General features: G+C 29.1%; 1 protein-coding gene across 2 annotated transcripts in view; it reads left to right on the forward strand.

Annotated features, from left to right (window-relative positions):
* Positions 1–23,574, forward strand: part of LOC132918316 (guanylate cyclase 32E-like) — an 83,824-nt gene extending 60,250 nt beyond the window's left edge. For both annotated transcript variants that reach the window (XM_060979493.1, XM_060979492.1), the window contains exons 8-24: positions 7,243–7,388; positions 10,926–11,070; positions 11,145–11,235; positions 12,161–12,348; positions 15,237–15,416; positions 15,867–15,971; positions 16,032–16,103; positions 16,186–16,390; positions 16,927–17,140; positions 17,266–17,400; positions 17,599–17,711; positions 17,777–17,928; positions 18,002–18,100; positions 18,181–18,325; positions 18,735–18,833; positions 19,272–19,563; positions 21,977–23,574. In XM_060979493.1, the coding sequence (XP_060835476.1) occupies positions 7,243–7,388; positions 10,926–11,070; positions 11,145–11,235; positions 12,161–12,348; positions 15,237–15,416; positions 15,867–15,971; positions 16,032–16,103; positions 16,186–16,390; positions 16,927–17,140; positions 17,266–17,400; positions 17,599–17,711; positions 17,777–17,928; positions 18,002–18,100; positions 18,181–18,325; positions 18,735–18,833; positions 19,272–19,563; positions 21,977–22,367 (2,772 nt within the window). In that variant the 3' untranslated portion in view covers positions 22,368–23,574. The remainder of the gene's footprint in view (positions 1–7,242; positions 7,389–10,925; positions 11,071–11,144; positions 11,236–12,160; positions 12,349–15,236; positions 15,417–15,866; positions 15,972–16,031; positions 16,104–16,185; positions 16,391–16,926; positions 17,141–17,265; positions 17,401–17,598; positions 17,712–17,776; positions 17,929–18,001; positions 18,101–18,180; positions 18,326–18,734; positions 18,834–19,271; positions 19,564–21,976) is intronic.
* The last annotated feature ends 378 nt before the right edge of the window (positions 23,575–23,952 follow it).

Raw genomic sequence — 23,952 nt, forward strand, 5'->3', positions numbered from 1 at the left:
TACATATGTACATACGTATTACATGTGTATATAATATACTTCCGGTCGGACATTACTGAAAGAATATATGGATTGTGGTCCAGCAAGCATGATTTCCTCAAATCTTCCGGTTTCATCGACCACACGTCGTAATTTATGCATTAAAATTTATATTATAATAATAATTATTATTATTGTGCAAATATGTATGTAGGGGTGGACTAATCCCGCTACGATCGAACGATTTTTGGATTTGGGTTACCCAAAATATTCGGTATGTCATAACAATATAATAACGTGATTTTTAATAACAATAAAGCACAACGGTGGAAAACTTCTGATAACAAAATATTGTAGGTGTTTATCATTTTCTAGACGTGGGCGCCCAATATCCATACACACATGTCAATGATATTGTGTCAAACTTTGGCGTCTGTTTAGATTTGTAATCATGTCGTAAATGTCGTTAACGAATGTCTTCGATGGAACGCAACTGATATATAAACTATAATATCAGCTTTCAAAATCGTGGGCTATAATAGTTTGCATTATTATTTATATTATCACGTGGAATTCGCTGTGAAAAAATTAAAAAATTTTGGAATCGATTATCTTGCAAAAAAAAAAAAACATTTTTATAATATGATTTAACCATTGACTTTTAGGTTTCTATAGGAAGTTTATATAATCTTCATACCTCTGCAGTGTTCACCCACCCGTCCATTATTTTTTTCAGTATGAATAATTACAATATGTAATATAATACAACAAGTAAATTATATGAGAATATATAACACTACATAATTCAAATAAATGAAGCGATATGAATCATATATAAGTACATACACGATTAGCGAAAATATCCATTGATATTATTCAGCAGGGTAATATAAATTAATATAATAATAATGAGAAATTCATCTGAGTTCAATTATTATAATTATTTATTTACAAAATGTATGGTAGTTTGTAATTATTATTTTACATAAATGTTTTAATAATTAAGTTAAAAATTCTATGGACCATACTATTTTTAGAATACGGGTCATGGGTGATATGGGTTACAGTTACACAAAGAAAAGATGGAAATTAGAAGAATTTAATTAAGATATGGTTTCTATGAGACCGATTTTAAAATTTAGATATTTTTCATTACTCATTAGATATATTAATAATAATATAAAATATTCAGGTCTTATTGAAAATTTAGAATATTAATAGATAAACCATTGTGAATTGACATAATATCAATTTCGAGGTAGACAGATACATCGGTTATAATTTTATTCATTTATTTTATGTAAATACCAGATTTAATAACCTAATATTATATTTTTATTCATTGTCAGTCGATAGACAACGTTTATTATTGGACAAGATTATTAGGTATTATAATAATTAATTATACTATTTAAATATAATACCACACGCTTGCTTAAAGAAAGCGGGTAATTAACTCTTATAACTGTAGATTAAATTGTATATTTTATTAAATTTGTTTATAGTTTAGTTGAATAAATATTATTATTATTATTATTATTGATATTATAATGAGATATTTTCTTTTAATCGTATAGAATCCTTATTAGAAATCTAACGAATTAAAAAATAACGTAAACTAACGAACAGTATGTTTTTCCTAACTTGTTTATAGTTAGTATATATAAACAAGTCAAAATAAGTTTAGTATATTATTCAGTTTGAATCAGTTGAATGTCTGTCTATAATAGTTAGGTATCAATTAAATCAATGTACTCGTATTTACCTACTCTTACCTTGTGAGAAATATTCAAATATATAATATTTTGGTCTAATTTATTATTTATGCGATAACACATGCCTTGTACATAATTTATGACTAGTTTTGTGTAAAAATATTCGCTTTCAAAAGTTCTAAGTTTCGTTAAATAACTGATTGTTGATTTTAATAAAAACACTACTGACCTAACTCAAGTTTTATCAAATTAAAGTTCTTACTTGTTTTTAGCGCATGAAAACGTTTTAACTATAATACGATTATTTTGTGAAAATCAATACTTTATCATCAATTAATATTGTGCGTGTTATAGTAGTATGGATTCGACGGTTATGATTAAGTGCAGTTAACACTCCAAGTAAGTTGTTCTATCGGCGGGTATTGTCCGTACATAGAACGAATTTCGACCATTAAATTGCTCTCCAGCTGCAGAATTTCGTGAAATCGATTTCTAACCTTTTCATATACGAGTACTAAACATAAATAACTATAAAGCGCCCACGCGATATTATAATATAATATATTATTATTTATTGGTTCGCCAAACGAATGCCGAAATACCGACGAGCGTTCTTCGAGGAATATGCTGATTAGAATTTCCGTCTTTCGCCACCCTATTTCGTCCGTTGGTTCAAATAGCAATACGTTTTTAATCACAGTGTTTAGGAACATTAATACACCTGATAATTTATAATAATACACTCGATGGTATTATACGACGTACAGAAAAGTGAAACTCGAGCAGATGCGACTTTCAGTACAATCTACGGTTATTGTCAATGACTCATCATTTCCCGTAACGATTATCCGCTATACGAAACCGAGATTCCTGTAATATATAATATAGTCCAGTAGTTTTCAACCTGTGCGTCGTGGCTCCCAGGGGCGTCGTTGGTTATTATTAAAGGAGCCGCGTCCGTAATATAATCTAATAATAAAATTGTAAACAATATGTTTTTATTATTATAACTATTCGTATGGGAGCCGTATATTTGATTCCAAAATCAAAAAGAGCCGTGGACCCAAAAAGGTTGAAAACCACTGTAATACACAAAGTATTATACCCGAATATTGCGAACAGATTGATTAATTTTTGTTCGAACCGCGTTTGACATCGGTGGTGACTAAGATTTATCTCCAACTCATTTGCTTACGCAAAATATACGAGACAGTCGCAGTAGGTAGGTATTTGATGATGGTGAATATTGTGGTGTATATCCGCATAATAATATAACAATAATAATACAATGATTGTTATATTTAGAGTTGAAGGTCGAAATACACGTGTTAAAACGACGACATTTTTGTGTACAATCGAATAACAGAAGGGCCAAAAAAAGTTCGTCGATTATATTATACTATATTTTTATTCACCCCGTGAATCCACTGGTGATATATCATTATTATCGCACGATGAGCATCACGTCATTAAACAAAATTAGGAATTTAATTTTAACGTAATTTATTATATTTTGCTTAGACAGCTTGAATATATATTATGCGGAGGGTGTGTTTTCTCTTTCTTATTATGTATTTTTTTTTTAATCTGAAATCAATAGCAATTAGCAATTAACGCATTCAGAGTTTGTATCAACAGGACCGAACCGATATGATATGCCATAGTGTATATATCATCTATTATTTGCAATTAAAATTTTTATACAATTACCGATTTTATTTTAGTTTGTTGGGTTAGATTATACTTTTTATATAGATAACAAAGTAATTATTAAGTATGATCGCTTATCAACAAAGTTAGGAGCGTTAAGCACCTTTAGTGCCTCATAAACATTTTACCATTATACCGACGCCAATATGATTATTTATATAATAGTCTTAGTTTATATACCTATAACAGCAATGGTAGACCGACTGGATCATAATATGTAAATTATAGTAATCTATTTAAAATAAACTACCATTATATATTCCATGTAGAGCATTAACAAAAAAAAAAAAAAAAATAATATTAATATTTAAAAACATATTTATTTCTAAAAATATATAAATGCATCTTTTGATATTGTTGTATTCCTGCGTAGATACTACCCATACATTTTTGAAACGTACATGTTAAAATTAAAAAAAAATTTGTACTTATCTTTATTGACACTATTATAGGTATGACGGTCAACTATATTTCGTAGTTATATTTACACAATCATGCTAAGTGATTAAAACGTTTACTCGTACTTATAAACCTGGTCAATGGCACAATAAATAATGTTTAATATTTATAATAATTCTAACTTTTTTCCTCAAAGTCACGTACCACTGGCTTCAAACCGCTGGTATTATACACAATTACGTCGTCGTGGTGCTACCAAATAGTTATTAGTATTTAGTATCTACCCTATACATAACATGCAACTATAAATTTAATGTAGTGCGTACAACAAATACGTACTTTATTAATTATATTATTATGCATTATAGTTTTGTCCAGGGACCAGGATAGATGGGAAATCAAATCAATTTAACCAAATACATTGTATGGTAAATAAACCACAAAATGTATACGAAAAATAATAATTTAATAATGTTCACACCCAAGAAAGAGAATTTTTTTATAAAAATACACACGTTATTAAAAATTATTATCTTCCCGTATAAAATAAATATTTCTGTGACTTTAAAACAAAATAATATTGCTTCAGATTCAATTATATTGTGTTTTTCAATTCCTCATGGTATTACAATATGCTTGTATATATTTGCAGTTTGCATATGCATTTATAAAGGCTGAGATGCACTGAAAAAATTTCACTTAGTTGAAAAACAATTGTGTGTGTGGCTATTTATTTTTCAGAAAAAAAAAAAATTATTATGTGAGCCCGTTTGTCGTTATAGGAACCGAAAATAACACAATTTGTACGCGTATTTGCGGGGATAAAGGGCAACAATAATATTTAAGTGTATTACCGATGGTCCACGGTTATACACAACCTTCTAGATCAATTTTTATTATAAAATAGGTACTCGCCTATAATACTTTTGTGCATACATTACATTGTATGTTACACTGTAAGTCCCGTATCATCCAATATATATAATATATATATTCAGGAATCTCCATGAAAAATAAATATATATTGTATATATTGTATAAGTGGGTTCTTCAATAGAAGCTATCTATTTGGAAAATTCCAGATAAATGGAGTAAATTTAAACTATTTATGAATTAAAATATTTGTCACTCCGCGATTTAAGTTATGTTTTGAAATATTTCAAACATAGCTATTAAATTTGATTTTTTTTTTTGGTTAATAATAATAACAGCCTTGTTTTTTTAAATGTGTATTACGTTAAATTATTTTTTTTTATTCATAGGTAACTGTTGAAAAACTAATTTATATAATATTGTATTGATTGGCGCGTAACTATTGCTTCTGTGTGCCATAAGACTTTCGGATTATATTGTATCTATTATGTCGGTTTATCGATACGGTAGAACGGTTTTATTTGCTGTTTTAGAGGCACAACGTTCGACCGAGTGCATGTTTATTGATGACCGCTGTCGTAGCAATAATGGTAATTCTATACCTATTACCCGGTATCAAAATTGTGCACATGGTTTGTGCAGCGTGCAATGGGACGTACTGCTGCAGGTACATATTACTCACGTCCGTTCCAGCGGTACACAAGCGTGCGCGCAAAACGCTAATCACGTTCAGACAATATTTACGAGTATACGAGTATTCGCTACACGATCGTATTTTTTCACGATTTAATAGATTATATGATCGACCTTATTTGAATAATACCGCGAATTCTCTGTCATATATATTATATATAATTTAATATCATTCTCTTTCACTCCGCGCTTGCAGTGATTAGTGCGATCGAGCGTTTAATGGCATACCACTATCATGTATACGCGCGCGATGTTTTTCGTCCGCGGGTATTATTGTGATGTAGTTATGATATTGTGGAATTATTTCGGTGATTAATATTGCTGATTCCAGATGTGGCAATAAAAATGTGACTGGCATAACGTTGTAACTTATAAGTCTCGGTGTCTGTATGTTGTACTCGTTTCGGTAATATAAATATAGGTATATCGTATATCGTATACATCATAGTAGGTTACTATACAGGATATTCGTTAAATATCATTAAATATGGACGGTATCTGCTATGACGTATTCGTGATTGCTCAATACTATAATATTAGTGTATGCGTATCTGTCAAGCGTGTTGTTTAAATAATAAAAAATTACGAACCAATTAGACGATTAGAACAGTTATCATAATGTTATGTATACTTTTCACATTATTTGACTTTCAAATTTCAGAATCAAAAGTGATAGATTGCCCAGAATAATTAACAATAATAATATGTTTACATCGCCGTCGTGTATTCGCGTGTAACTCAAGCGAACGATTATCTTATAACCCATCTTTTACTTTTAATTAACATTGTTTATTTATGAGAAAATAAATCAAGTAATGCAATAGTGTTAATGAGTGAATTAACATACGTCCGTTTTTATGTTATATTATGTTGTTTACACTAAATAATTGATTACTATGTACAACTCTATTGTACGAGTATTGAATTTAATGTCTCTAACGGGTGTGATGAGTGATGACTAGAATGGTGTTTACGGATATCCGCTTTTATAGATAATATATATTTATATAATATGACATATAATAGTTGTAAGCTCACACTTCAAATATGAAATAGGCACCAATAAATTAATACTAGCTATATATACCTATATAGGAACACGCAGAATTGTTCACAGGGGATATAATTTAATTTTTATATTTATTTTTAAAAATTGTATAATAATTACACTGAAGAAGTACAACGTGTACTAGTAAGAATGAAGTAATACAATTTAAATAATTATAACTTTTAATTAATTTTTAATCCTCAGACGAAAAGTGATATATTCTTAACGCGTTAATAAAGTCTTCGGGATTTTCTTCTATATGTTAATGCTTGGTGTATGAAAATCTACATTATTGTATCTAATTTCACTTGTTTTTCAGAGCACTTACATTTAGTTTCAACCAAATTTAGTTTGAAAAATATAGAAATATTGAGATGAGTGATTAAAAAAACATAAACATAATCCACAGCATAATATAGCATAATAGAAAGTTAATTGAAATTCGTAGACCAAATTAAATGATAATGATAACATTTTTCTTCGTGTTAATATACGAGTACTATTATGAAATTAAATCGATGCCACCGTCGCAATATTCATCACTAAATACATTTTATAATAAAAAATAGAAAATGTATTTGTTTACTCTATTAAGAGTTTAATTGATTTTTAATTAAAACATTTTACAACATAATGATTAAGCTGACTTCACCGTGGATAACATGACACCTGTGTATAAGCCTGTATAATATGTTAAATACACATGTAAACATAATAATTTTAAGAATTATGATTATAAAATAAATATATTTTTAATGATAAAAACGGACAAATATTATTAAAAGTAAATTATCTTTTGATCAAGGCAATAATAATTTTTTATAGATTTCCGTCGAGGCAGCGTATCTATACGACGCGGTTCATTTGTATGCGAGATGCGTGCTGGAGATGATCGAGTGCGGTGATGATCCGAGGAATGGTTCGGCCATGATGGCCAAATTCAAAGGTTCACACTACAAAAGTGCATTGGGGTAAGCAGAACACGTTAAAAAGTAAAAAAATATCAGTTTTGTATCACAAAAGTTTAGTAGAGAAAAAATTGCTTGCAAGATGTTTCTATATAAAAACTATACAAGATACGTGCTTTTTAAAACTTCTGACCGTCACAATGACAGATATAAATTTACTGAATATTTTTATTTATTCTTCACGGATGATATGTTCCAAAACATATTTCATGTATTACATTATTACCTACCCTACAACGAATAAATAATAATTTTCAACTTTATACTGTACAAAATGAAGTTTGATGATAGGACCACGAAAATACTTTTTAAAAAAGACGCATCAACATATAATACATTTTTTTCGACATTTGGTTGCATCTAGTAAATTTTTTTCCCGTTATCCGGGAAGAATAAAAATGGAAAACTATGAAAAATTAAAATGTCATTCATTAATTGGTCATCTGGAATTGTACGTTTTTTTCAGAAGTTGTACAGTTTGACAAATGTTTTTATTGATATTTTCATAAATATAATGTAACATGTCTACTTAAATCAATTTTTAACTGCAGTGGAATGGTTCGCTGTTTTTATTTAAACAATTCATACTGCACGAATGCGATAAATAATTACCCGGTTATCCGATTTTATCATAAGTTATAGTTCACACGTGTATGTCGTCGCGTTCAACCGCAAATCAATTGCGTCGTATATGATTAATAACACTCGCGTTTGTAAATAGACGTAACAGCAATATACATCAAAGTTTTTCCCTTCCTCAACCGTGTTTGCATATATTTGTTATACCAGTTAAATATTGCATATTATATGGATATTCAAACTGTGATAACTGTATAACTTGTACCGTTGTACACAAAAATTACTGTCTACTCGTTGAACTTTAAGAACTCCTTTGAAGTGCTTTTACGTTATTATTAGCACTGGGATTTTGATGAAATTAAATTTCTGCTGTTTTATACCATATATAGCTACACAAGTGAAAAATATATTTTAGGAGATTATGATTATTTTGATGGTATTTTTATTTTGCATTCATTTGCATTTTTTGACAAATTAAACTTTTAATGGCATTTTTCAAGTTTGTAGAACATTTTTTAAAATTAATTTTCGAAGCGAACGTAAATTGTAATTTATTATTTATGCTATATACTTTATTATATTATAATAAAAATCAGAATATTGGTAGAAGAGGAATATGGGGGTCTTATAGTGCGGACGTTTAGTAGTCAGTATAGATATGTAATACTCACGGTTTTCACATCTTCAAATAATTAATGAGGCGATAATAAAATGATATTTTAGGATCTTTAGTATTTTAAAAAGTTTTCTGGAAGAAGAAAACTGTTACTGTACACATTTTAATTATATCATTTTTAAACTGTAAGAAATACACTTTCAAATGCATATTTTTAGTTATTTTTTAAAGTTTTTTTATAGCATTAAAGCCATAGTTATTACGCATATGATGGAATGTTTCTCTGACTGTTAATATTTTTTTTTTCGACGATATTAATTTTATGTTTATTTGCAGACAACTAACAGTGTCCCACATTGAAATAAAATTGTCACTATTGTCAATCTTGTGTATCTTATTGTTGAAATTGGCACGTTGCACGTACGTTTAATGTACACGATATACATATTATTATAGGACGTTCGTACATACCTTCTTCAGTAAAATATAGTTATATTATGTAAATTAATAGTATAGGTGGGTTAAAATTTTTATCAGATTTTATAGTTGCTTTTTGCTGTTTATTATCGGTGAGATGTTCTGACAATGACCATTACATTATATTTTTTTTTTGTAACATAATGTTGCGTGTGTTTAGAATTTAGTCGTACCTTTTTTTTTTTCGTTTGATATCACACAAGTTCATTATGCGAGCTTGGACTCGCCATAAAATAAGAATAAATTAAATTATATTACCATTGATCCGGTCTACTCACACCTTTTTGCTAAATTAATCTGAGTTTTGAAGTTAACGGATATTATTAACAGATAACAATACCTAAATCTCTTTTAATTATAAATATAAAGTTTTTCTTCTTTTAAATCATGGTAAAATAATTTACTTCATTTTAGTACATTCAAAGCAAAATAACTAAATTAAAAATATTTTTCAACGTGTTTAAATTTAATAAAACTTATATAAAATACAAATAACGAATTGTAGGTGTAATGAATCCTGGTGTAGTGAATAATTTACGTAGATTTTTCGTGAATAACGTTACTGACCTGATTGTATTAAGTACACAAGTACGCAGAGCCTTAGGTGTGGTGGATATTGGTAATTTATGCATATGCTCCAGGAGCCCACGCCTTCTAAAAAGTATATTATAATACTTTAAATCTTGTTGTTCTTATTTTTTGATATTTGGTTAACAGGTTATCAACACCATTACACCAATATCAATCTTAAAAATTGCAAATCTCGTATAGGAAGTCAATATGATTCATAGATATTATATTGATTTATTCTCGCACATTTTCTTTTACTTTTTCCATCATATATAACAAATTGAAAATCGGCTAAAAGTGGATTTCCTTATTTTCTATATGCCAGCAGAAAAATCGGTCAAATTCACTTAAATGTAATAAGCTTAAAGATTTTTTTAGTTCACTTTTATAAATATATATATATATATATATATAGAAACGATAATGATAATAATGATATATTTTCCTTTATAATAAAAAATGTATAAATATTATAGCTGAAACTATGAAATTCAGAAACTGATTAATATTTTATTAATAAATATGATACAATAATGTACATAATATACATATATAAACCACCCATTCGTCATTTTTTTCCAATTAAAATTAATTTGATGTAAGCATTTGTAAATGACGTATTAGTTTGATAAATATGTGATTTATTATTTTGGAGAATTTTTCAGATAGAAAGAATATTCCTAAGGCATTTAAAGTACTTCAAAATATGAAATCTAGTCAGTTTGTATTTTGAAATAATAGTATTTACATTTTTACAGTAGTTTCTCTATAAGCGGAAATAAAAATAAAAATATAAAGAAGTGTTATAAGAATAAATAGAGAATTTTATGAAGACTATCGTGGTATACTACACTGGTATTATAAAAACGTGTTTCTATTATTTTTCTAATGTTACACGTTGATTATTGCTTTTAAATTTAGTATCACAAAACTCAAATTTTATTTTATTTTTACTTTAATTTTATTAATTCATAAATATGATGGCAAAACAGTATACTTATACATTACCTATCTGTAATACGTTTATATTATATATATATAATGATTCGATTCGATGTGATCGTGAGAAATTGTTCGTTAATAAAATTATAAACGACGTTCTTTTAAGATTTACTCTAGGTATATGTATATATTGTGTTTCGTGTAATATAATAATAATATAATAGCTATATAATTTTGCTGCAACGATAACTTTATATATTTTTTTCATATTTAGTATTATCTTCTACAATTTATTTAAGTGTTTCTAAAAGGAATTTTGAACAATTTATTATTATAATAAATATTTTATGCTTTAGATACGAAGTGTACATGGACGAAAACGGCGACGCGGAAGGAAATTATACATTGGTGTCACGGCAACGGCAATCTGACGCCTCCAAAGGATATGGCTTATTTCCAGCTGGTAGATTCACTAAGCTCCGAAATTTAACCAAAAACCCGGTAAACGTCTTTATTTATTTCGTTACGTAATTGAAAATGGAAAAAAAAGAAAACGAAATGCATTATTTATATAGGAGTTGACGTTGGTGGTGAACGTCGAATGGATTTCTGGGAAACCGCCTGTGGCCGAACCAGCTTGCGGGTATCGCGGCCAGAAATGCATAAGTAAATTACAAACATATTACATAATATTATATATTACTAATTATTAACGTTAATAGTATGAATTATTTAAACAAACACAACTCACGATAGTGCCTAATAACTATAACGCTGTTATTGCTCATTATTAGTGTAATCAGTTGAGCTGTGAATTCAGTTCACTAAAAACTACTATTTCCTTGTTCGCCAATAATGTATTATGTATATAAGAACTAATTATGTATGATCTTAATTCTAAACACGTCCAAATATGCAGAAAAATGAAATTTGAAATTAAAAAAAGAAAATAATTGTTTTTATAAATATTAATGATTAAAATTAACATTAAAGAGATATTTAAATACACCTTTATTTAAATATAAAAAGAAAAAAAATACATTTTTTATACGCAAAATAACATTATTATTATTTTTTGTCAATATTGACGGTAGGCGGTTTACTTATTGAGAATAAATATTATTAAAATATTCCATAATATGTTTATATCAGAATAAATGATGAAATATGCAAATAACAATTTCGTATAAAATATGCACTTGCATAATACTATTTCCTTCTACGTAGAAAAAATAAAAATTATGGTATAATCCAGGTATGGAGATAAAACTAAAAAAAGTTATTTAAAACCAGTTAACGCCGCTGTTTTTAAATCAATAGGGTAAAAAAAAAAATGCTTAATTAACTACACGCCTCAAAAATAATTTATTGTATATTAACATAAAAATAATATACATATTACACTTGAAACCTTTTTATCAACTGAAATTATGGAAAATGTGAATGTTCAGTTAAAAATTTGTCACACCCATCCGATATAAAACACTCCGATACATTTAACCCACTTATGGTAGTGGTGATCGACGTCATTAGATCCCACGGCCATATAGTATGGTAGCGTACTGTCTCGTCAATAATGTCCATATTTCAGCGCATACCGCGGAAATCTTGTCGATCGTCGCCGGAACACTGTTGCTGGTGTTGGCCGTCATCTCGCTGGTGTTCTACAGGAATTGGAAGTACGAACAGGAGCTGGATAGTTTGCTGTGGAAGGTCGACTACAAAGACATCGAGATCAACGACACGGAGAACAGCAGCACATCGTCAAAGATATCCAGAGTGAGCATCAACGGGGACAACGCTGCCGACGATGATCGTATCGTTTTGTGGGAAACGGATTTCGAAATTCCATGAAACATTTTTTTTTTTTTTTACTTATCGTCTCGGAAACGTACCGTTATCGTTTTAGCATTCCCTTGGGTAGAAAATATAGACTAGGCGTGAAATCCGCTTTGGAAAAACGCAATATCATATTATGTAGGGACATCGAAGTGTAGGAATTTATTCGTTCGGTCTTTTTAGTATATCTTTAGGTACCTATGTATTATGATAAAAATAATACACTTTACACTTTTTGATATCATAACGTACTGTGTAGCAAGTACGGAGCGTATGAGCATAGTTTGAGTGGTTCGAAGTGTTATACAAATGTTATATTACTCGTATTAGATGTAGTGCAATGTAGCTGAGTGGTGTACGCGCAGTATTTTTCAAAATATTATTTGAAGGATTTTTAAGAAAAATCATCCAATGTTCATTTAGATGACTATTATGATTATTATTTATGTTTTATGTAATAAAACTGATAATATGTAGTTAAGAAGATGAATATTTATTGTGTGTATATTTTTTTCGTGGGCAGGGGGAGTTAAGTCGGCTCCTAGAATTCTCCGAGAGGTAAAGTCCTATATCCCTCGATTTTCGCTTACGGTCTTCGAATATAATCAACTGATTACGTTAAACAAATCAGATGTGAGAAATTCAAAACTTAAAAAAAACAGCACATTACTTATATTATTTTGATTCTGAGATACAAAAATAATACGTTTTTAATAAAATTGAACACAATATTATTATTATTATTATGTTTTATGATGATTTTTAGTATGGTGATTGCTAGAGTATGTTATACTACTGCACGCATCGACACACATCTTTTTTGGTTTTTTTTTTACAATAATTAACATAATTAAAATTATTTGTGTTACGTAATTATATTATTTAATAACACGATGTAAAAATTACTCAGCTTATTATTTGATGCTCGTATTATCATATTAATGAATTTTTAATTTACTTTTCTCAAATATTTTAAATATATTAAAATAACTAATAATAATAGTATTAATAATAATAATAATAACAACATGCTGTGTAGAGTTTTAATATATTATTTAATTAAAAATACTTTCTCCTATTCTCCTACATAAATGCATTTATATTTTTACCATTGATTAGGATATACACTGAATTGTATATACATTAGAAATTTAAAATGATATTTAATTGAGTTTTAATTCCCAGTTGTACCTATATGCTATTTTTTTAATTTAAATAAAATGTATAAATTATTTGTTTGATCATATTTTATCATTTCATTTAGAAAATAATCAGTATAATAATATGTAAAACACATGTCCAGTTACATCAGTATATATTTTACTCTTTATTCATTCAAATGAACGTCTTAACATTACAAGCCAATGTGTATCTGTTATTATCATATGTAACATTCTAACAAAATAGTTTTCAAAACTCTTAAATTAAGTTACTTCCAATAACACTAAAATAAATCAGAGATATGTATGTTATAATATTATAATGGCCAACAAACTAGAATGTTTTTATAGTGTTGTCTAATTCAAGCGTTTCTAAAATTAACTCGATTTGGATTTGTTTGCCGTTTGTAAAGCTTTGTATTATAATAAACGGCGAGTAGATACGGTATTTTTATGTTATTATTTATTGATTCTCTGGCCAAAGACCTTGAATATACGGAATACAAATTGACGGCGTTCATTAATCCAAATGTTATGATTTTTAAGTCGTTCAATTAAATAAACATGTGATCCCAGAAACTATCAGAATAGGAAATAAAATATTATTACAAAATATTTTGTCGATGAAAATATAAATAGCAGCAAATGTTAATAAACGTCTTTAAACCATCAGAGTTTTGATTACGATTGTATGCTGCGACTTATTCGAATTTTGGACCGTATCCATAAAGTTTATGGGACCGTACGAAATTCGCTTTTGACCATTATAATCGGGAGAGTGTTCGATTCAATGGTAAACCGATAGAATCGCGCAGGATTGAGATACCAGCCCATAAACAAATTGCAGGAATTTTTTTCTTTAATATCATTAAAACATCCACTTAGCATTATTATTCAAAGATTTGTTTCGTGTATTATTTCTTATACCTCGTGTATATACCAATAATAGTTAATTATTTATCGCCCATGGTCAATAGTAGAACCGCCTCTACGGTACATTTAATTGTATATTAATTGTATTTTATATGTTATTAATTACCTACAATCAAATTTTACATTAATATTCACGGAAATATCTAAATAATATTATCTTATCGAAATAAATCAAAAGTGTTGTACGAATCGGCAACACTGCATAACATTTCGAACTTGATATATTCGCTAGAAATTGACCATGTCGTTATATGTCATAATCTGATTTTTGAACTTTTAATCATCTATACAATATTACGTATATAATTGACTATTATTTTTAAGATGAAAATAATTATTCACTGCCAAGCACAAATAAATAATGAGGTGTAAGGTGCGCCTAAGGAAGAACTATTACATGTGTACCATAATATATTATGGTTTACCACATTGAGAGTCGTTTTCTACTAAATTTTTAATTAAAACATTTACATACTTATTATCATGGGATTACATCGTGTAAGATATTGTATTACTACACGATAATAGTGTATGTGTTATACTCTCGTTAAATGTAAGGCGTAATCTAGCGTAGGCATTTTAAACGAAATATGTACACAAGTCAAACCGAAATAAACTTTCTAAAATCAACCCTACGGTTATACATGATAGAAATAACCGGTAGATAGCAGCAGGCTGTTCTTATTATATAGTTTCAAGCATTTAACAATAATATTTTCATCACGTATTTTTAAGGCTTTGCATCCACTGATTCGGACTAGCCAAGTCTCTTTAAGCTCTAACCCGGATGCGGATTTTCGTTACTCATCAATATTCACCGCAGTCGGCATTTATAAAGGTCGAGTGTTTGCCATAAAAAATGTGAAAAAGAAGTCCATTGATATAACAAGAGCTATGAAAAAAGAACTTAAAGTGGTAAGTAATATTAAAATCATATATATGAATTAATAAATAACATATATTAGTTAGGTAATATTACTCAAATAAAAATAAAAATTTGTAAGATCATTATATATTATAGATTTTATCATTAACATAGTAAACGGCAAAAACATTAAAAAGATTTAGGAAACTTCTTAAATAATTTAAGTACGGTCAGAAAATTTAGTACAAACAAAACTAATATTTATTATAAAAACAACGTAAATGTTATAAAATCAGTATAAGTATTTATTATACAAATTATAAATTACTTGTAGTACAGACTATACGAAAGGTTAGGTTAGTCTGTGCTTGTAGTTAATATTTAATGGTAAATCGAAAATATTATGTGTATAAAGTATACAACAACTAGTTCATGTATATATTATTTTACTGACCACATAAGTATTTAATATTAAATGTATTTAAAAATTATAATTTTAGATGCGAGATTTGAGACATGAAAACTTAAACGGATTCATTGGTGCTTGCACTGATCCTCCAAATATCTGTATAGTGACTGAGTATTGTAATCGAGGTAGTTTAAAGGTTAGTGATTTAATTGCATAAGTGATACCAATAGGTTATTTCATTAAAAATTTCTTTTAGGATATTTTAGAAAATGAAGATGTGAAATTGGATAACATGTTTGTCGCCTCATTGGTAGCCGATATAATTCGGGTAAATTATTTATTATTATTTTATTTTTTTATATAAATATTATAAATAACGTAATACTTGACGATTAATACATTTTCCATAGGGTATGTTGTATTTACACGATTCTCCGTTAAGATACCATGGCAATTTAAAGTCGTCCAATTGCCTAGTGGATTCTCGATGGGTGTTAAAACTCACAGACTTTGGTCTTCAGGAGTTCAAAAAGGAATCCGAAGACTTTCCACATCATTTTCTACAGCACGACTTTCGACTTCAAAAAGACGATGAAGTTGATTGCAAGTGTGAAGGTATATACTTTATAAATACATTAATACTTAAATAGAAAGTATTTAATACATAGGTATCTACATTATAAATAGTATTATTTTACTAAAGAATATTTTTTATATCACAGCTGTCACTTCAATATCATGTAACTACAAAATTATAAATTGTTCAGAAAAGACAAAAATTAAATTTATGTAGGTAATACCAAGAAATAACGATCCAACTTCTTTTTTTCTGAATAATAAATAAGAAAATTAATGTAGTTTGAACATGATATAATTTATATTTAAATATAATTATAATTATAATTTTCAAACTACATTGAGATTTTTTTATTAATCAATATTTATGAAAATCAAATTAATTAGTTGTACCTGTGTTTTTTTTTTTTTTTTACAATTTTAAACATTGTAGTCCCCGGATATTGTAGTGACAATCAAAATACACATTTTGAGGTTATGATAAATGAATAATCTCAAAATAGTCCAAATACCTATCCTCAAATATTTTCAAAATAATATATTCCTTTATAAATTCTCATAAAGCTTTCCTTTAGGACTTTTATACATCTCACCGGAGCTGTTGCGTTGCTACAACTCTTCTATTCAAATATCATTTGGAACTCAGAAAGGGGATGTGTATTCATTTTCTATTATTCTGTATGAATTGCATAGTCGTAAAGGTCCTTTTGGAGAGAATCACGGACTTGGGGTATCAGATATATTGAGAAAAATTATTTATTATTCACAAGATGGGTCAAGTCCGTTTAGGTAATATTTTTCTCTAATAATACTAAAGTAATGTTAAACTTTAAATATTTATGTTATTTAAATAATATAATCAAATTAATTAATATATATAAATTTATAAAACATAACATTCCGTTTTGATACAGGCCTCCATTGGAACTACTAGAAAATAACTTTGATTTTGTCAGAGACTGTTTAGAAGACTGTTGGGCAGAGAATCCAGACGATCGCCCAGATTTTAAGGCGATCAGAGTTAAATTAAGACCTATGCGAAAAGGAATGTAAGTTAGTTGAATACAATTTTTATTTAATATTATAAAATATGTAATATACTTGCCACTTAGTAAGTTTAAATACCTATTGTATGTTTGTCGTTCGTGTAACATATTGTTCATAATAATTCATGAAAGGAAATAGTTTGATAAACAACATTGTACTATACCTATACTCTTATCTCACAAATATTGAAATACTTTTAGGAGACCAAATATTTTTGACAACATGATGGCAATGATGGAAAAGTATGCCAATAATTTAGAGGTATTAGTTGATGAACGAACTGACCAGCTCGTGGAGGAAAAAAAGAAAACAGGTAAAAAATAATATTAAGTTTTTAAAAATGCATTTCAATCCCATCAATTGAATTTTATACAACAGATGCACTGCTATACGAAATGTTGCCGAAGTACGTAGCTGAGCAACTAAAAAGAGGACATAAAGTTCAAGCAGAAAATTTTGATTGCGTGACAATTTATTTCAGCGACATCGTTGGTTTTACATCAATGTCTGCAGAAAGCACTCCTTTTCAAGTACTTATAGGTTTCACCACGATCTCGCCGGTTGAATGGAATGTACTCAACTTTCTTGTGTATTTTTTTTTAGGTGGTTGATTTTTTGAACGACCTATATACGTGCTTTGATTCAATAATAGAGAATTACGATGTTTACAAAGTAGAAACAATCGGAGACGCGTATATGGTGGTAAGAATTTCAATTTTCCTATGCCAGTCGATTCATACGTATTTCATTATTTTTAAATTGTTTAACTGTTTTATTTTTAGGTTAGTGGTTTGCCTATTAAAAATGGTGACATGCATGCCGCGGAAATCGCTACTATGTCATTACATTTACTCGAAGCCGTGAAGAAATTTCAAATTAGACATAGGCCGTACGATAGCCTTAGACTCAGAATAGGGATTCATTCTGGTTAGAACAGTATTATGATACTAATTTTTGTCAAAAATTAATTTTATATAATACTTTGTAATCGAGTATTTTATTTTTATAAATATGTTAGGTTTAAAAAAAAGTAGTTTTAAAAGTCAAAGTATCTACCTTTTGTTTTTAATCACTTTATATATTTTTTTCATCCAATACGTAGGATATCCTATACTAAAAATATTTTTTTAAACTTGTACTTACTCGATCAAAACATTTGGTTTTTACGTTGGCTAAAAATTATTTACTGTTATAACAATATTAATATTATTAATATTAATGAAAATATTTAAGTTTTAAAATATTTGAAAGTTTGAGCTATTGCAATAATGTTTTCAATTGTAGCAATACTATATTAGATACTCAATTAATCTAATTATATTTATTTACTATCAAGGTCCAGTCTGTGCCGGAGTCGTTGGTTTAAAAATGCCTAGATATTGTTTGTTTGGCGATACAGTAAATACAACAAGTCGAATGGAATCCACCGGACAAGGTGAGTGCTTTCGTTTTTTTTTAATCCTAATTGAATAATAGTTATAACTTTCCGTAAACCTGTGGTAAGTTTTCCCCGGATAGCAATGCACATTGAAGGTCAAACTTCCCAAAACTCTGCTGTTTGATGGCTTTTTCCCTAGAAAATAATATAACTTACTTCTCATTACAATAGCTAATTGGTAGTACTTCGAATACTTTTTAGAACTATTTTTTTGTTTTATTTTTTATACTGTATCTTAGTTTTTTTAATATAACAATATTTTTTATTTATTTAATAGTTGTTAATCGTTATAAAAATCTAAAATATAATATTATAATAAAATTATTTGTTGTTTACGAAATTAATCAAAATATTTGAATAGGTATCAGTTTTTATATTTGTGATGTATATATTGAATAATATTGTACCTACATCGTACACGCTTTTGGTTTTTAGCATTGAAAATCCATTGCTCCAGTGAATGTCGGACATTGTTGGAACGACTTGGTGGCTATCAGACCACCGAACGAGGATTGGTCGAGATGAAGGGAAAGGGAAACGTGCGCACGTATTGGCTGGTAGGGGAAGACCACTTGCACCGGTTAAAGAGGGACGAGTTTAGGGCCCAGCGCCGAGAACAGCAGACTGGTAGCAAACACCGTAAGTCCTCCAAACAGAAGAGCGTGAAGGATGGTCCACGGAGCTCGTTAAAGGTCCCAAAGTCGACAATGAATGGGCCATTGTCCAGGTATGTAAATACATTATAAACGCATGTTAATGATTTAAATTATATTTTATTTAAATAATAATATTAGGGCGATCGATGATTATTTATTATACTTAGAATATCATAATTATTTTTTTAACACTTTAGACAATTTTTTTTAGAATTTTGAAGTAATTAATTTTAACCTCATTTTGTATAGACAAATTTTAGATTAAAATAGGTATAGGTCTATTGTCTATTGTAAGTCCATAATTTTTTATATATATTAAAGTAAATTTAAAAAACGAAAATAAATAGAATCTACTAAAATGATTTAAAATCTATTACTTATATATAACTGACAATTGTCAATTACATAGTTATAACTACAGTTTACTGTACGGAGTAAAAAATACGTCTCATTGAAATATTTTAGTCACAACTGTAGGCTTAAAAATAGATAATATATCGTGTTAAACAATACGTACGAGTAACTTTGGTATATATCTTATGGTATTAGTTTTAAATTTCACGATTTTATGCATCGATAGACTATAATATTATTATGAAACTAAAATAGTATATGACGTGTAGTTCACGTACATGGCTAGATTATTATTATTACATATTACTATTATATTGTTATTTGATTTACATTATTCATGTATTTGATACAGCGAGAGACGAGCGAGTCTGTATTATAAAATATAATAATATTACCAGCATTCAGTAGACGAAAATATGATCGAACGAGATTGGTATGGGTTTTAATATAGTTTTGGTCAACATTTTAATATGGAATATATCTACTATGATAATATTTGCTCGTACCTACTTTCCTGTAAATACAAGATTACGATTTTTTACCTAAAATATTTTTATGTTGACTGTTTTAAAAACACGGATTTACACTCAATCAACAACATATAGGTGCCATTAACAGATGCATCAATCATTTTTTTTGCCATTATTATCTTATTATGCCATACAAACCTTTCATGTAGCGTATAATATATGTCGAATGATTTACTATAACCATAACCGTTAATATTTAATGGTGTATCGTGTATGGCTAGTTATATAGTCGTAAAGTTCCGATTACTTTAATATAATTTATAATATCGTAGACCATAGTGCTATAACTATAATTACCTACTATGGAATAATAATATTGAAGTGATTAATTTTTCAAATCCAAATGTTTGAAAGACGGCGAATAGATTATCTTATGTGAATAATATTGTATTTAACGGTTAATTAAAATTCGAGTGGATGTTTTGAAAATGTACTATACTGTAGTTGACGAAATTATTTTCTACATTATTTAAAAACTTATAATTTATTTAGAATTTTAGATGAAGTTGTGGACAATGCTTATGAACAACTTGCAGGTGCCTAATTAAAAATACTTTACATTTTAAGTGTAACATTTAATATTAAGTAAAACAAGTAAAATATAAAGGTTACATTTTATAATACGGATTATATTATAATAGCTTTCGGAAACTCGTAAATTTAACATCATTTTTATTTTAAAGTTAATTTGTGTTCAACAGGTGTAAAACGATAAGGGTTTTTATTTAGTGTCACAGAACGCATTAACATTTTCCATTAAAGCGCACACATTTTTTGGAAATAGAAATTCAATAATTTTATCATTCAACGTTCATCGTAAAATCATTTTTTTCTAAACAGTCGTATTATATTTTATAGCATATACCTATTGAACAAACAATTTATTAGTTTTTAACAAAATCTGTATGTATATACTATATATTATATGGTGTATTGTAATAACCACTAACCATCAGTGCCTATAAAATATATAATAATAATATTATAAAAACCAACTCTATCTGTATATACCGCAATTTTCCGGTTCAATAAATGTTAAGGCGATTAAATCGAGTTATTACGTATATAATCAAAGATTGAATGACTCTACGCCAACAAACGCGGAGGAGATCGAGTGGTATTTTTGGGAAAATTTAATTTTTTTTGTAATTAAGCATATATGCTTATTCTATACAGGGGATTAATATTTGCTCCGGCTGATCAATAGAACATTTAAAACACAATATTTTTAACATAACATAGAAATATTAATATATGGACTGCAGTTCACCCATACCGTGTAGTATATTGATAAATGCCAACGCCCAATATTGTCAGAAATAAATATTCGATACGTCCTGTACAATGTACATAATATAATATGATAAAACCAAAAGTATGTGTTATCTATGTCCAACAACGTTGTTATTTTTTTTGTAAAACTTCTGTGTCAACTTTGCTATTAATGTTTAGAGGGGGTACGAATTAACTAAATTGTATGCTATCTTTATGACATTAGCCTTTAGACCTACCTGTTTTTTTTTTTATATAGATCTATGATTTTTAATTATAATGTTCTCATTCATGACAGTATACCTTGCTTAATCGGTGTGTGCTGCAGGTGTTGCAGTTTGGAGTCACCGAAAAAGTTGCGGTTTGCGATGCACCACGACGACGGAACGCCGGTTAGGCGGCGGCCGTCGGGCGTTGCCGAGGAGGAGGACGAATACTGCTGCGACCGGCATCTGAGCGTTTCGTGTCCGTGCATAGATCACTTCGATCAGGACCCGTCGGCGGCTGGCAAACGACCGGCCAACTGTGGTGCGTTGCTGCAGGCCCCCGTATCCAGGGTCCCGGGCTTTCCGCGTGTCAATTCGGCCCCGGTCACGCCGATGGCGGCCGATTGTCTGGAGATGACGGCCGTGTCATCGCTGTCCGGCATGGACGATGTCAACGAACCGTTGATCAAGTCGGACGACTACAGCAAGGACGGTGCGATAACGTTCGTGTGACCTGCGTGACGGCCGCCTCGATCCTTGGATGGTGGTCGGGGGGATGGGGCACTTCGCCCTCCCCGATCCTTGGCGCGATGACGAAGATGGCTATAAAGCATTAATCCGAGCGGAGGACGGCATGCGTTTTAAAGGATCCATCATTCACACTTCTTTCGCACCCTCTCCCACCCAGAGATTTACTCCTAGAAAACTGCGTAGGACTGTAAAATTGTGTCAACGAGAGATTGAAGTGTACGACCGATCGCCGAATGGTTGTAGTATATAATAATATGATTATTACGACAGTCCTTCTCTCTCTCTATACATAGACTGTCACCGCCTCTCCGCCAGAGCTAGTGAACGGGTGACATTATAAATCATTTTACTGTTGTAATAATAGCGTCGTCGCGATATTGTCCCTATTTACACATTAATTCCCGCGATGATTATGAGACGGTATTACGGTAATCATTTTGATTGTTATACGCGCATTGAGTCCGCGACAATACCATACGGTATTGCCGTCGTTGTTATATTACATTGTTACGTGGTCGTTATTATGTTATAATCATTGTTATAATATTATTGTTATTGGTCTGAGCACGAACCGACTGTGAAACGTTGTACCCTGCCCGCAGAGGCGGCGACCAACGTAAAACGATTTTCGATTGGGATACGTCTATCATCGCCGATAATATGCTTGGTGACTTGTATACTTACATGCCACTTGAGTAGATCTCGCGGACACCCCTTTGTTTCAATACACATTATGATATGGCAGTATTATATTCATAAGCTTTTAATGTTGTATTATATTATAATATCTAGAATTTATTTTACGCGTCCTGTAACATTCCAAACATTTATATGATATTATTATTATTAAATTTAGTTTTTATTATAATATATATATTATAATAGTTATGATTTTAGTTACATTTAGTTATATATTATTATACATATATTTATTATCTATGTTTATATGTGATAGGCATTTCTTTAAAAATTATTTAATCAAATTTATATCACAATCATCTGAGATCATAAACTTTAGGTAAGTATCTAAGTATTACAATAATAATGGTAAATAATGTTGTTTTGATCGTCTGTTTTGTTATAATATTATCATTTATTATTGACGACAAGCATAATTTATTGAACTGTTCAAAAATTACTTTTTATTGTCTTAATATTTGATACGAAATAAAATATATCATATACGTAATCGATGTATTTTTTCGTGAACAAAATTATTGTTTTTGGATGTCTGCTTGTAAATCGTTCGCGTCCGTGATATTTGATCTGTTTTATTTATAGACTGCACAAGTCTGTAGACAATGAATCTCACTATTTGACATGCATTGCGTCGTATACATAAAATCGGAATATAATAATGCCAATAATGGTATGCATAACGTAATAATATAATATATACGTGTATATTATACATCCGTTTTCTTCAGTGTTATATCAAGAGCCACGTGGTATACTGGTATATAGGATTATTTCTGTTTTGTCAATATTGCTTGGAGTCAAACTATAATAAATTACAGAACGTTGACAAAAAATATGTGTGCCGGATAAATATAATAAACGTACCACA

This window comes from Rhopalosiphum padi, chromosome 1 (genome assembly GCF_020882245.1).
Source record: "Rhopalosiphum padi isolate XX-2018 chromosome 1, ASM2088224v1, whole genome shotgun sequence".
In the NCBI taxonomy this organism is placed as follows: Eukaryota; Metazoa; Arthropoda; class Insecta; order Hemiptera; family Aphididae; genus Rhopalosiphum; species Rhopalosiphum padi.